Consider the following 12,489-nt stretch of genomic DNA (forward strand, 5'->3'; position numbering starts at 1 on the left):
TCATCTGGGCGGGTATCAGTCACCTTCTCTTTTGTAGAAGATAAAAATAAATATGTCTTTAAATAACAGATAATATTAAATAGATGTGCCAGCCACCTACCCCTGCCAAAAAAAAATTCAGCAAAAATAATTTACGTAAAATTAAATTACTTAATCAAAGGCAACATATGCGTAGAAAAGCTGCAGGAATGTGTTTTTAAATATTTTCCAGAGAAAGTAAACTTTGGAACACATTATTTTCTTTCCTGCCTCTGAAACCATAGTAAAGAATTAATATGAATTCATATCATGCACTTCAGAATTCAAAGCCAAACTGCTTTGAAAGAACTATCAGACTGAAAATTTTCGACAGGTGAAAATAAAGTCTGACCATTGATTTAATAACAACTTTCGATAAAAAGGAATGCTACACTAAACGTACACATTATTACAGCTTGCACCCCAATTTCAGAAACATTGCAACATGGAGAAGAAATAGAGCACAACACAACGCTGTCAGTGGCTGCCTCTGGGTGGTAGTATGATGAAAATTTTTCTGCCTTCTAATTTTCAGTTCTTCCATGTTTATCTACAACGAACATTACTACTTTTTTGTTTTTTTGTGAGGAAGATCAGCCCTGAGCTAACATCCATGTTAATCCTCCTCTTTTTGCTGAGGAAGACCAGCCCTGAGCTAACATCTATTGCCAATCCTCCTCCTTTGTTTTTTCCCCCAAAGCCCCAGTAGATAGTAGTATGTCATAGCTGCACATCCTTCTAGTTGCTGTATGTGGGACGCAGCCTCAGCATGGCCGGAGAAGTGGTGCATCGGTGTGCGCCCGGGATCTGAACCCGGGCCGCCAGTAGCGGAGCGCACGCACTTAACCGCGCGCACTTAACCGCTAAGCCACGGGGCCGGCCCAACATTACTACTTTATAAAGTAGCAAGAAACAAATGAAAACTTGAGAAATGGTAGAGAACTAGAGGGAGTATTACAACTGTTTGAAATTGGGTGCCATTGATTGTGAATTGCGACAACACCCTTTGATTGAAGAAGAAAGACATATCAGTTTCACTATTTACCAAAACTAATGCGCCCAAAGCCTGCAAATGGAGGCCTCCTATTAACACTGGGAAAACTGTCCCGGGGCAATCTGACAATCGCTTCCATGTTTCCTGTGCAGGACGGTGGAGAAGAGCCTTCTCTGGGCCTCAAACTTGCAAAGGTAAAATGTTCCAAGGGAGTGTTGCATGGTCTGCAGGGTCTCCTCCTGACAGTCTGTCTGTATTAGCAGACAAGGACACGACTTGTTCAAAGTCACAAAGTATGGTCACCCTCGCTCTGGAACCCTGAGCTCTGGGCCCCCACAGGCGTATGCTGGCCATGAGCAGATCATTCTTCATGCAGTGGCCTCAGGGCTAGAGAGTTTGCCAACCCTTCTTACCTTGTAAATTCATTCTGGATAGCTCGATTGAGAGAATATTCATCCCTGGAAAATTTCCCATAAATTATAAACAAATGCAGGAGCAGCATGAGGATGTACATGCTAATGTCTCTACAAGAAAAAAATTTTTAAATTAGCATCCTCACAGATCCAGCAAAACATTTTTAATGGAACTAGGCTTTTAAATCCCTGGGTGAAAATTTTTGTACATAGTGTAAGGTATGTGTGCATGTGCACATAACACCCAATTTTCCAGAACCATTTTTGAAAAGGGTTCCCCTTTCTCCATTGGGTTGCCTGTGTGCCTTTTATAATGAGCATATTTGTGTGGGTCTATTTCTGGCTCTCTATTCTGTTTCTGATCTACATGTCTGTTCTGTCACCAATTCCACACTGTCTTGGTTACTGTCACTTTGTAGTAAGTCCTGTAGTCAGGTAGCGTCAGTCCTCCGACTTTGTTCTTCTTCGAAATTGCTTTGGTTAGTCTAGTTCCTTTGTTTTTTATGTAAATCCTAGAATCAATTTCTCAATATCTATAAAAAAGCTTGCAGGATTTTGGTTAGGATTGCACTGAATCTATAGATTAAGCTGGAAAGAATCGACACCTTGACACTACAGTCACGCATCGCATAATGACGTTCGGTCAACGATGGACCACATGTACAACGGCGGTCCCATAAGATTAGTACCATAGAGCCAAGGCATGTAGTAGGCTATACCATCTAGGTTTGTGTAAGTACACCCTGTGATGTTTGCACAATGATGCAATGGCCTAAGGATGCATTTCTCAGAACGCACCCCATTGTTAAGCAAAGCATGACTGGATGTATTGAGTCTTCCAATAGATGAACACAGTATCTCTCTCCATTTATTTAGATCTTCTTTGATGCATTTCATTAGTGTTTTGTGGTTTTCAGCATAGAAATTCTGTATGTTTTCTTAGATTTTATCTATGTACTTCATTTCTTTGGTGCTATTATTAAGATGCATTGCTTTTTAAATTTTAAATTCCAACTGTTCATTGCTGGTATATAGGAACACGATTGACTTTGACTTTTATCCTGCAACCTTTCTAAATTCACCTATTAGTTCTTGGAGCCTTTTTTGTAGATTATTTGGGATTTTCTGCGTAGAGTATTCATGTCATCTGCCAACGAACTGTTTTATTTTTTCCTTTCTTTTTTTGTTGTGAGGAAGATCGGCCCTGAGCTAACATCTGCCAATCCTCCTCTATTTTTGCTGAGGAAGACTGGCCCTGGGCTAACATCCATGCCCATTTTCCTCCACTTTATATGGGATGCCACCACAGCATGGCTTGATAAGCGGTGCGTCGGTGCGCGCCCGGGATCCGAACCGGTGAACCCCGGGCCACCGCAGCGGAGCGCGCTCACTTAACCACCTGCGCCACTGGGCCGGCCCCTTATTTTTTTTCCTTTCAAATCTGTAAGCTTTTAATTTCTTTTTCTTGCCTATTACACTGGCTAGGACTTCCAACATGAGGTTTAGTAGGAATGGTGCGAGAGGACAACTTTGCCCCAGTGCAACCTTGTTTCTGATCTTAAAAAGCACTCACTGTCTCGCCATTAAGTCTGAGGTTAGGGGTAGGGTTTTCACAGATACCCTTTATTAGTTTAGGGAAGTTCCCTTCTATTCCTAGTTTGCTAAGAGTTGAGTTTTCTTTTCATGAATGAAGGTCAAATTTTGCTGAATGCTTTTTTCTGCATCTATTGAGACGACCATATGACTTTTTTTATTTACTCTGCTAACATGTTGGATTACATTAACTATTTTCTTCTCATGTCTCTTTTAATCTATAGCCAGCATCTCCATCTCTATTTGGTTTCTTTGCAGTTTATTTGTTGAGAAAACTGGCTCTTTGTGCTGTAGATCTCTCTGAGTCTTGCTTCCCATGGGGACCTGCTGAATGTGCTCTCAACTGTAAACCGCAAGTGGGCAGAAAAGCTCGATCAGATCAGATCCATAGGTGATATGTGTTTTCCATCAGGAGACACACAACGTCTGGTTGCTTCTCTCTTTTTCATGTTGGCTGCTGTTGGTGATTAATGCTTAGACTCATTCATTCATTCATTAAAGGTTGCAAAAACAGTCAGATTCTAATTCGATCATTTTGCCTTCGTCCATTAGCTGGAATATGTCTATAAAGAGAAATGCCCCCTCTCGTTATGTAATTTCCCAGGGGCGTATTTATATAGCAAAGAGGGGGTTGATACTTCATTCCCAGTTTTTAAAAAGTTGGTTCCCGAGCATCTGCCAACACTGACCAATTATATTTTTGGTGTCATCACAAACTCATGGCTTTACGTACATTTGATCAGCTTCAATTCATTACAGTTACTGTTCCTGATTTGATGTCAAATTACCCCATCTTTGACCCAACTGAGCCTCTTCAAATTGGCTTATGAGTCCAGTAGTCATTAATTGCTTCCTTGCTTAAGAAATATTCCAGACTGACTTTCTACATTTTCTGTCACAGACCTGAAATCAGGAATTCCAATGATTCTTCACTCTTTTTTGATGGAAAATGGTACTTGTAGACCAGAATCTAGGTGCTAGGGATGCCCATTGCTCCTGGGTTGTTTCTAGGCCTTTTCTTGGTGGAAACACCTAGAAAAACATTTTTGTCTTAAAAAAAAATAATGCATGATTTTGTACTTATACTTTCAGTTCAAATTCAGGACTACAGGGATTTAACTTTTTTGAATGAAAAGCTGTATCTCCTTTCTCCTACACCAAGAATTCCACTTTCAAGGACACCAGGAATGGCAGAATTAGAAAGTCACAGAATTCCTCATTTGCTTTATCCCACAATGAATCAACAATCAGAATAAAGATACCAACAATCCACTAACAATGTAGTTGGTAAAAACAGCTTTACTATTTTTTTCCCTAGTTTTTTTTCTTTTGTCCTTAGAGACTAGGCTTGTAAGGTCAAATTTTAAAATTTTAACTCAAAGTTTTGAAAATCATATTCCTTCTCTTCCCCTACAAGTAACTATTTTCTAAAGTGATATGGGTTTTCTCTCCTTGTTTGTTTTATTTAGGATAAGCGGATGCACACGCATTAGATTCCCACCAGCTTCTGTTAAGGGGCTGGCAGCACTGCACCTTCTTCTCCACTTTGCCTCTCTCCCGTAGCAGACCCCAGAGAGCTCTCCCCAAGTCTGCACAGATGGTGCTCGTGCGTTTTTATAGCTGGGCACTGCTCCACTGTGTTCCGGTCCCCTCGGATGACATCTGGATTATTTCTAGGCTATTCCTATTATAACAGGTCCTGCACTACTTGTCTTGTACCTGGGTCTTCTTGTGTTTTTGCTAATTTAAGAGTGATCCCTAGAGGTGGGGATGCTGGGTGAAAGATAAATGCACCTATAATTGTGCTAGAGATTCCCAAATTCGCCCACAGGGGTGCTACCATTTCACACCAGCACTGCATGATGGCACCTCTTTTCCATAAGCTCACCAACCAGAGTATATGGTCAAGTTTGGCTTTTCAGTTTTTATTTGCACGTCTCTTCTTGTAAGTGGAGGTGCCATTTGCATTTCTTTTTTCTGTGAACTGTCTGTTCACTTCTCAAGCCCACTTTCTGTTCCGAAGAGTTGTTGGTCCTTTTCATTTTTTGAACCTCTTTATGTATTGAGATTAGACCTTTGTTACAAGTATTTTCTCTTAGTTTGTCACTGTCTTGACTTTGCAAATGGTATCATTTGCCACGAGTTTGTTTTTTTTTCTTTTTCAAGTTTTATGTCACCAAACTTATTTTGTTTTCCCTTTTTGTTTCTGGGTTTTGAGTCACAGGGACGTTTTTCTCACTCACAGGTCACAGAGGAATTTACTCATGCTTTCTTCTAGAACTTGTATGGTTTTGTTTTTTACATTTAAATTTTTATCCATTTGGAATTTATTTGTGTATGGTGTGACAAAGCATCCAATTTTATTTTTTTCCATATGGCTATTCAATTATCCCAATTACACTTATGAAAAACTCCATCTTTTCCCCCCAAGGTTTGAGATGCCACCTTACCACTTTGGCGTTTGTCTGGGTTTCCATTCTGCTGCATGAGGCTGTTGTGATTCACGTGCCCACGGCCCCTCTCCTGTAACAGAGGCCTGCCGTCCACTTAATGTTGTCGGGCAGAGCTAGCCTCATCTCCTTGTTCTGCCTTGTCAGGGCTTCCTGGCTGGCTATTCGTGTTTGTTCTTCCAAACTAACTTTATAATCGACCAGAACCAGGAAAAAAAATCTGATGGCATTTTATCTGGATTGTATTAAATTCATAAGTTGATTTCAGAGAGAACTTAGGAGACACGACATTGTGTCTTCCTAGTCAAGAACATGGAGTGTGTTCCCTTTGCTTTTGTCTACATTTTGTTTTTCAGGCCTTTCTGTATAAGTTTTGTGCATTTCCTCTTAAGATCATGCCTAAATGCTTTAATTGTGTTTTATTTATTTGCCATGTTGAACCGAGTCTCTGTCAAATCTTCTCCCGGCTTGCACTTGTGTATAGAAGGATATTGGGTTTTGTATTTTAATTTTATAACCTGCCTCTTTACTAAATTCCCTTACTGTCTATAGTATTTTTTTTTTCATTTTTGTGGGATTTTCCATAATTTATTCCTGTCGTATGCAAAAAAGCTAGTTTTGCATCTCTCCCAGTCTGCTGTCTCCCACTGCTCTCTCTGGGCCCACCTGTCCTGCAGGCTCTGGGCGCTGCCCCAGTGGCACCCCCTCCATGTGAGGCTGGGCCTGGGTGCAGCTGGGCTTGGTTAGTTTCCAGGGCTCAGCTGGCTGGGCGGCTCCAGACCTGCAGGCCCGCCCTCACCTGGGAGCTAGAGTGAGCCCCACAGTCCTCTCAAAGGGACCCGCCACACCACCCATGAATAATCGCCTGTGGCTCCTGTGTTTCTCCAGTTCTTAAGCATGTCAGGCACCCCAGCACTTCCTTCTGCCTGGTTCTGCAGAAACGTCCAGCTACAGGTCTCCAGGGGGCTCACTGGTTTGTCCCACCTGCCTTTGGGGGCCTGTGGAGGACAACTCATCTTGTTTTGTTCAAGTGCACGTTCTGCGGGTTTTGTTCTGCTACCTAACTGCTCTGTTGCAAGATTAAAACCCTCACCACTGCTGCACCCCCCCTTCCTCCACTCCTCTCCCACCCTCCTCTGAACACGATATCCTAACACAACCTCGGCTCCTCTCTTTGGAAGAGGATTTGCTCTCGAATGTGTGCCCTATTTAAGGGGCAGCTAATGGTGCTCCATGCTGTACTGAAGGGATCTTTAAGAAGACAGTTGGAGGTGGTTCCATTGCACACTTTACAACACCATATTTGGAAAAATATCAGGAATTCCTAAATCCTTGACAAACTACATCAGAAGGATTTGAGACACACCAAATAACACCTGGAATTTAGAAAAAGATTCAGCTAGTATGTATATAAGGCTTCTTACAGTAGTTCAACCCAACAACCACCATGGATGAGGCGGGAGAATGGGCCCTATTGAGAGAAATACGTCTAAAGTCTAAGCTGGAGAGGTTTGTCATGAGCATGATATTTCTAAAGTTTTGTGTTTTATATAAAAAAACAACAACGCAGATTTTGCCTTGAGTATCATAATGTATCTGTGCATATTTTAACATTAGACTACTTTTTAAATACTTGTCATTGGGCTAAATTGATGCCTGAGGTATTTTATTTATCTTATGCCTTCCCACACCCATGTGTACCCCAGTTGGAGAAGCAGTAGTCCCAGGCAGCATGCTAAGTGCAGACATGGTGGGGATCAAATCTGATCACGTGTGTGAACTTCTGCACTGATGAGGGAGCTGAGGCCTGGAGGGGTAAACTTCTTAACTAATTTCTCAGCACTGGCACTTGTAGAACCAAGCAGTGCAGTTTCTCTGCATCCCACGCACTGGAGGGCATGGTGGGTCAGCTGAAAGGGTGGCTTTGGGGCCCACCTGCACTCCCAACTCCCAGATGCTGGTGGCACTCCCTCTGAAGGGGGAGCTGGACCAGAGCAGCCATCGCAGGCTTCCACTCACCTCAGCGCCTCTCGAGTTCGCATCTCTCTTCTCATCCTATCCCTGGTCATTCTGAGCTGGGCTGTGGATGGTGGACGTGCCCAGCGCAGGCGGCGTGCTTGTCGTCGGGCAGCCAAGACCTGTGGGGATGAGAGAGCCGTGAGCCTGGGGGCTGCGGTGAAGGGATAGAGGCCCTGGCATTCCCGCCAAGCCGAGGAAGAGCAGAATTGCTGCCCTCGCACTGGGCCCGGGGTTTGGGGACAGAGCTGCTTTGTGCAGATCCCAGATACCAGGTTGTGGGGCAGCAGGTCGGCGAGGGGGGTGGATCCATTTACAAACTCTGCTCATGTCCAGTCCCGAGCTAGTCTTGTTGGCAGGGATCGCAGCTGCCCCATCACTTGGAGTCGCTGCACCTGAGAGGCCCATTTGCCACCGTCACTCACAGGAGCGATGATCTTCAGCATGTGCACGGTATGTTCTCTTAGAGATGCTCAAAGTGCGGAAAAACCACTTTAAAGTATGGTCTTAGCAAGAAATGACCTCTGTTTTCCTTTTTTTAAAAAAGTACCATTGCTTTCATGTTAAATTTGTGTCTGGTCAGGGCATGACAGTAGCCAGGGAAGGCACTCATGTGTTTATTTCTCACTCATTCATTCAATCAACACACATCTCCTGGGCCAGGCACTGTGTCGGGCACTCGGATATCTAAGAAATCAGAGGCAGTCCTTTCTCTCAGAATGTATGGCAAGCTCACAAACAATGGAAGTATACATCGGGAAGTTACATGTGCAGGATCTGCGGGTGGGATGCTCATTCCCCGCGGCCGATGCGCCATCCTGAGTCCTGGGGAGCGGGAGGGCAGCACCGCTGGACACCTCAGGAAGTCAGGTGTGTGGGGCATTAGGACCTCACGGTGCTAGCGGGCTGCCCCCATGGGGTCAGCCCAGGTGTGGATGATGCCAGCCGGTCCTGGGGTTTGGTGGGGGGGCATTGGCACCGGATCAGGGCTGGATTCCTGGAGAGACCTTACTCTTGAGGCTGAGATTCTAGACAGACAGGAATAGATGGCAGCACAGCAGGCATAGCTGCACAGGGGACAGAAAAGGAAAGAGAGCCTTTGAAGAAGTCAGGAAAGTCGAGATCCAAGAGGTGTGAGGGAAACCAGGACAATGCTGCTCCTCAAACGCCACCGTGCCAGAGGGCCGTGGGTGCAGGAGAAAGGGGAGAGACTCACGCAGGTTTGGAGCGCAGACCTGACGTTACTGCTCATGGAGCCTTGGTCTAACTACTTCACCCCTCCAGGCTTCAATTTTACTCATCTTCAAAAGGGGGTGCAACACTGTTCCCACTTCACAAGGTGTTGTAAGGAACAAGTGACAAAATTAGTGTAAACAGAGCGTGTGAGAGAAGCCGAGTGCAGAGCTGACACTCACCACACATTCATCATCGTCAGGAGTCCCGGGTGAGGCTGGAGGCTACAGGGAGGAAGCCCGCGGACAGGTCACCCAATGGCCATGTGGCCAGCAGGAGCTCTCGGTCTCCTCTGAGAGGGTGGGAGTAGGGATGGGGAGTGGGGGGATGCGGCCTGCCTGTGAGTAAACCGGGACGGTGTCCCTGGTCATAGCTGACTGCTCGTCGTTCCACACGAGCGTTCCGCCTACCGCAGGTCATTGCACCAGGTTAGCAACAAGCCTGTGCACATCTTCCTGGTGGCCAGGAGACCTTTCCCTTCTTTCACGGCATCCGCACTGTGCGGGAGAACGCTACACACACAACAGGAAAAACTGACTTTCGGAAAGAAGGAAGAAAGGAAAGAAGGAAGGAGTAAATTTTTCATGGGTCCACTGAAATGCATATGACTTAAAGGTTCTCCAAAATCATGGCCAAGAATATATTTCACATTTGCTTCAATATTTTAAAGTAAGCTTGTTTTCTGGATGCTCTGATTTCTTTGGGATTGGGGTAAGGGTAAAGAAATAGATCCTACGTCCTTGCTATCACACAGCATATGCAAAGAAGCATAAGAAATTAAAATACACCTATGGGCCTCCACAAGTGCAACCGGATTTGAATTCAGAGAGTGAGTTCAGACACGCATGATGGGGACACAATGCAGTTCTCTAAAGCTCGGTTAACAAGCACAGACCACGTCCTCACTTTTTCAATCTCACTTGCACAGTCAGGAACGCTGCAGCCTGAAGAAAGAGGGGTGCGGGTCCTGGAAAGTTCTTCCAGTTCAGAGTCCAGATGCTTGGTAGCTTCATGTAAAGACTCAGTGAAGAAGTGCTTGTCATCTTTCCTTCTCCCAGCAAAGCCCAATGCCACGAGGCCGATCTAGAAGGAGACACCAACTCGCAGAGTCACTGCACCATGGCTGAGCACCCCACAGAGCTGTCCCGGCTTGCTGGTGGGATGGGACTCTGGGCCCAGCTCAAACACACACTAGTGTCAGCTGCCTTTGGTTCCAGCCCACCCACTCCCCAGGGGAGGCCTTGGACCAGAGACTCTGCTCTCTAAGGCTCAGGGTCCCAATGAAGAATGGGGGGAAGAGGCTCCCTCCTGCTGGGATTTGTCTGAGGACTAAGAGGTCCACGTGCAGCTCCGCACAGGGCCTGGTTCCCAGTTTTTCCTCAACATACCTTCGTCAAGGTGCGAAGAAAAGTAATACATCACCAAAACGGAGCCACCATCCCCCGTGCAGGCCCCCTGTTGATGGAACGTGACTCCAACCTGGAGGGCGCTGCTCACCATAAGTGGTTGGGTGACGAAGACGCAGCACACCACCGAGAGGGTCAGCAGGCGCAGCCACTGCACACACTGCATGGGGCTAAACCTGTCCCAGGGAGACAGCCGCCATCAGCGCCCCCTAGGCACAGGGACACAGGCCGGAGGTTCCGTGCTCGTGTGATACTGTGCCAGTGGGCAAGAGCGGGGCTGCAGGGGGGAAGGGGGGCGGCACGGCGTCCTTCTGCCCAACAGAAGGGAGTCTCTTCCTGCCGAGAGGGGAGGTCAACCGCCCCGAAGCTGCTGAGTGGGGAAGAGAAAGGAAACCCCCCACACAGACAGAGAGCGCAGAGACAGGACGGGGAGGAAAACGGGCGGGTGGTAACAGCCATCAACTTCACACCTCCTGAGCACTGAGCAGGGCCAGGCACTGTGCTACCAGCATCTGCTCCTCCCAAAACCCTATCAACTGGGCACTATTAATACTCCTGTTTCACAGACGAGCAAACTGGGGCACGGGGGCTTTTTAAGTAACTTGCCCATCATCACAGTGATTCAGTACACGCAACTGGGAGAAAAGAAAGAGTTGGGAGGAAAGTATCTTGGTTTTGTGGTTACTCTTCATGGTATAGGAAGACGTGGGCCCACGGAAGCCACACTGAGTTACCTGGGGTCCTGATGGTGGACCTGAGCTGCCCAAGGAACCAGACCCGGAGGCAGCGGTGTGGTGGGACAGAATCGGAATCTATGACATATGTGCAGCAATCCTTGCCTCACAGGGGTCTGCTTTTTCAAATGACAGAGATGAGTAAGGACATGCTCTTCGCCTGAGCACCTGGCTCAAAGCCGGCGCTCTCGAGAGCTCAGTAGCTGGGTTCCCTCCTTCCTGAGGGTCCTGTGGCTTCTTGCAACACCCGAGACCCCAGCCAGGCTGGGCTGCCGTCCCAGAGCGCGCCAGTTCCACTAACCCTTTGGGTTTGCACATAATTCTCTTCACCCCAGGCGGTTGCGGGTGCGGGAATGAGGACTAAGACAGCAATAGCCACACCTGAGTTCCCAGAAACAAAGGGATTTCCTTATAAATGCTAGACCTTCCATCCAAGACCTGAGGATACCTGAAAACCTCTACAGCTCACCTGTATCCTAGAAATCCCGTCCCCAAGCCACAGGCCATGGACACCATCCCGCAAAGGACCCACGCTGCAGAGCCGGACCAAGGCAGGGGTCCCCTCAGCCACCGGGGAGCAGTGAGTCCTTCAAACCCACCACCACGGGCTAAGGAAGAACAGGCAGAGGCACACATGTTAACAGAGCCCATCATTTCCATCCACCCGAGTGTGGTCGTTAATTTTATGTGTCAACTGGACTGGGCTGTGGGGTGCCCAGACATTTTGTCAAACATTATCCTGGGTGTTTCTGGATGAGACTAACGTTTGACTGAGTAAAGCAGATTGCTCTCCTCAATGTGCATGGGCCCCATCCAATCAGGTGAAGGCTTGAATAGAACAAAAAGGCTGACCTTCCCCTGAGTTAAGAAAGAATTCCTCCGCCTGACTGCCTTCAAACTAGGACATCGGCTTTTTCCTGTCTTAGGATGTGAATTGAAACATTGGTTTTCCTGGGTGTCCAGCCTGCCAACTGCAGATCTTGGGACTTGTCAGCCTCCATAATCGCATGAGCCTTCCTCATAGTAAATCCCTTTCTACGTATATTTACACATATCTATTGGTTCTACTTCTCTGGAGAACCCTAACTAATACCCAGAGTCATGATTTTACTACAGAGGGGTCTTTACTCTCTTCCCACTTCCATCTCGTCTGACAAGCCCACCACGCCGTGATCCCTCTGCCTTCTTCACCGACAACTGGCATCTTGTGTTTTTAACACTGTCTTCACAAGTTTCACAGCTTACGGAATTAGCATTTCTGCCTAGAGTTGCTGGGTCTACATGGCAGACAATTGCATTTAGTAACCGTCATCTCCAGCCTGGATGAAAATGGGGCCCCATCTCATGCCGTCATTCTCAGAGCCAAGTGCTGTGTACAGTCAGTATTGTCCACCAAAATTATGCCACAGTCTGGGCTCTAGTCCATTCCTCTCTCTGCCCCACAATTTATATTTTTCACTATGCATAGCAAGGAGGAGTGGGCAGGAGGGCAGGGGTCAGGGCAGAGCAGGGGGCCTCTCCCAGGTAAGCAGCGACTCCCATTCACTGTTGTGTAGTTTCTCTGGAGCCGAGTGTGTAAGCAGAGGGTTACCCCCATACATTTCTTTGTCTCCAAGTGGAGGGTCTGGAGCC

The 12,489-nt window shown here is 46.7% G+C and overlaps 1 protein-coding gene across 2 annotated transcripts in view; it reads right to left on the reverse strand.

Moving 5' to 3' along the window:
- PKD1L1 (polycystin 1 like 1, transient receptor potential channel interacting) overlaps nt 1-12,489 on the reverse strand; it is a 137,181-nt gene that overhangs the window by 37,781 nt on the left and 86,911 nt on the right. For both annotated transcript variants that reach the window (XM_087431360.1, XM_087431405.1), the window contains 5 exons: nt 11,327-11,465; nt 10,215-10,299; nt 9,624-9,800; nt 7,488-7,606; nt 1,426-1,536 (listed from right to left, as the gene is read on the reverse strand). In XM_087431360.1, the coding sequence (XP_087287486.1) occupies nt 1,426-1,536; nt 7,488-7,606; nt 9,624-9,800; nt 10,215-10,299; nt 11,327-11,465 (631 nt within the window). The remainder of the gene's footprint in view (nt 1-1,425; nt 1,537-7,487; nt 7,607-9,623; nt 9,801-10,214; nt 10,300-11,326; nt 11,466-12,489) is intronic.

Source organism: Ceratotherium simum, chromosome 1 (genome assembly GCF_057802395.1).
Source record: "Ceratotherium simum simum isolate JZ-2026a chromosome 1, ASM5780239v1, whole genome shotgun sequence".
In the NCBI taxonomy this organism is placed as follows: Eukaryota; Metazoa; Chordata; class Mammalia; order Perissodactyla; family Rhinocerotidae; genus Ceratotherium; species Ceratotherium simum.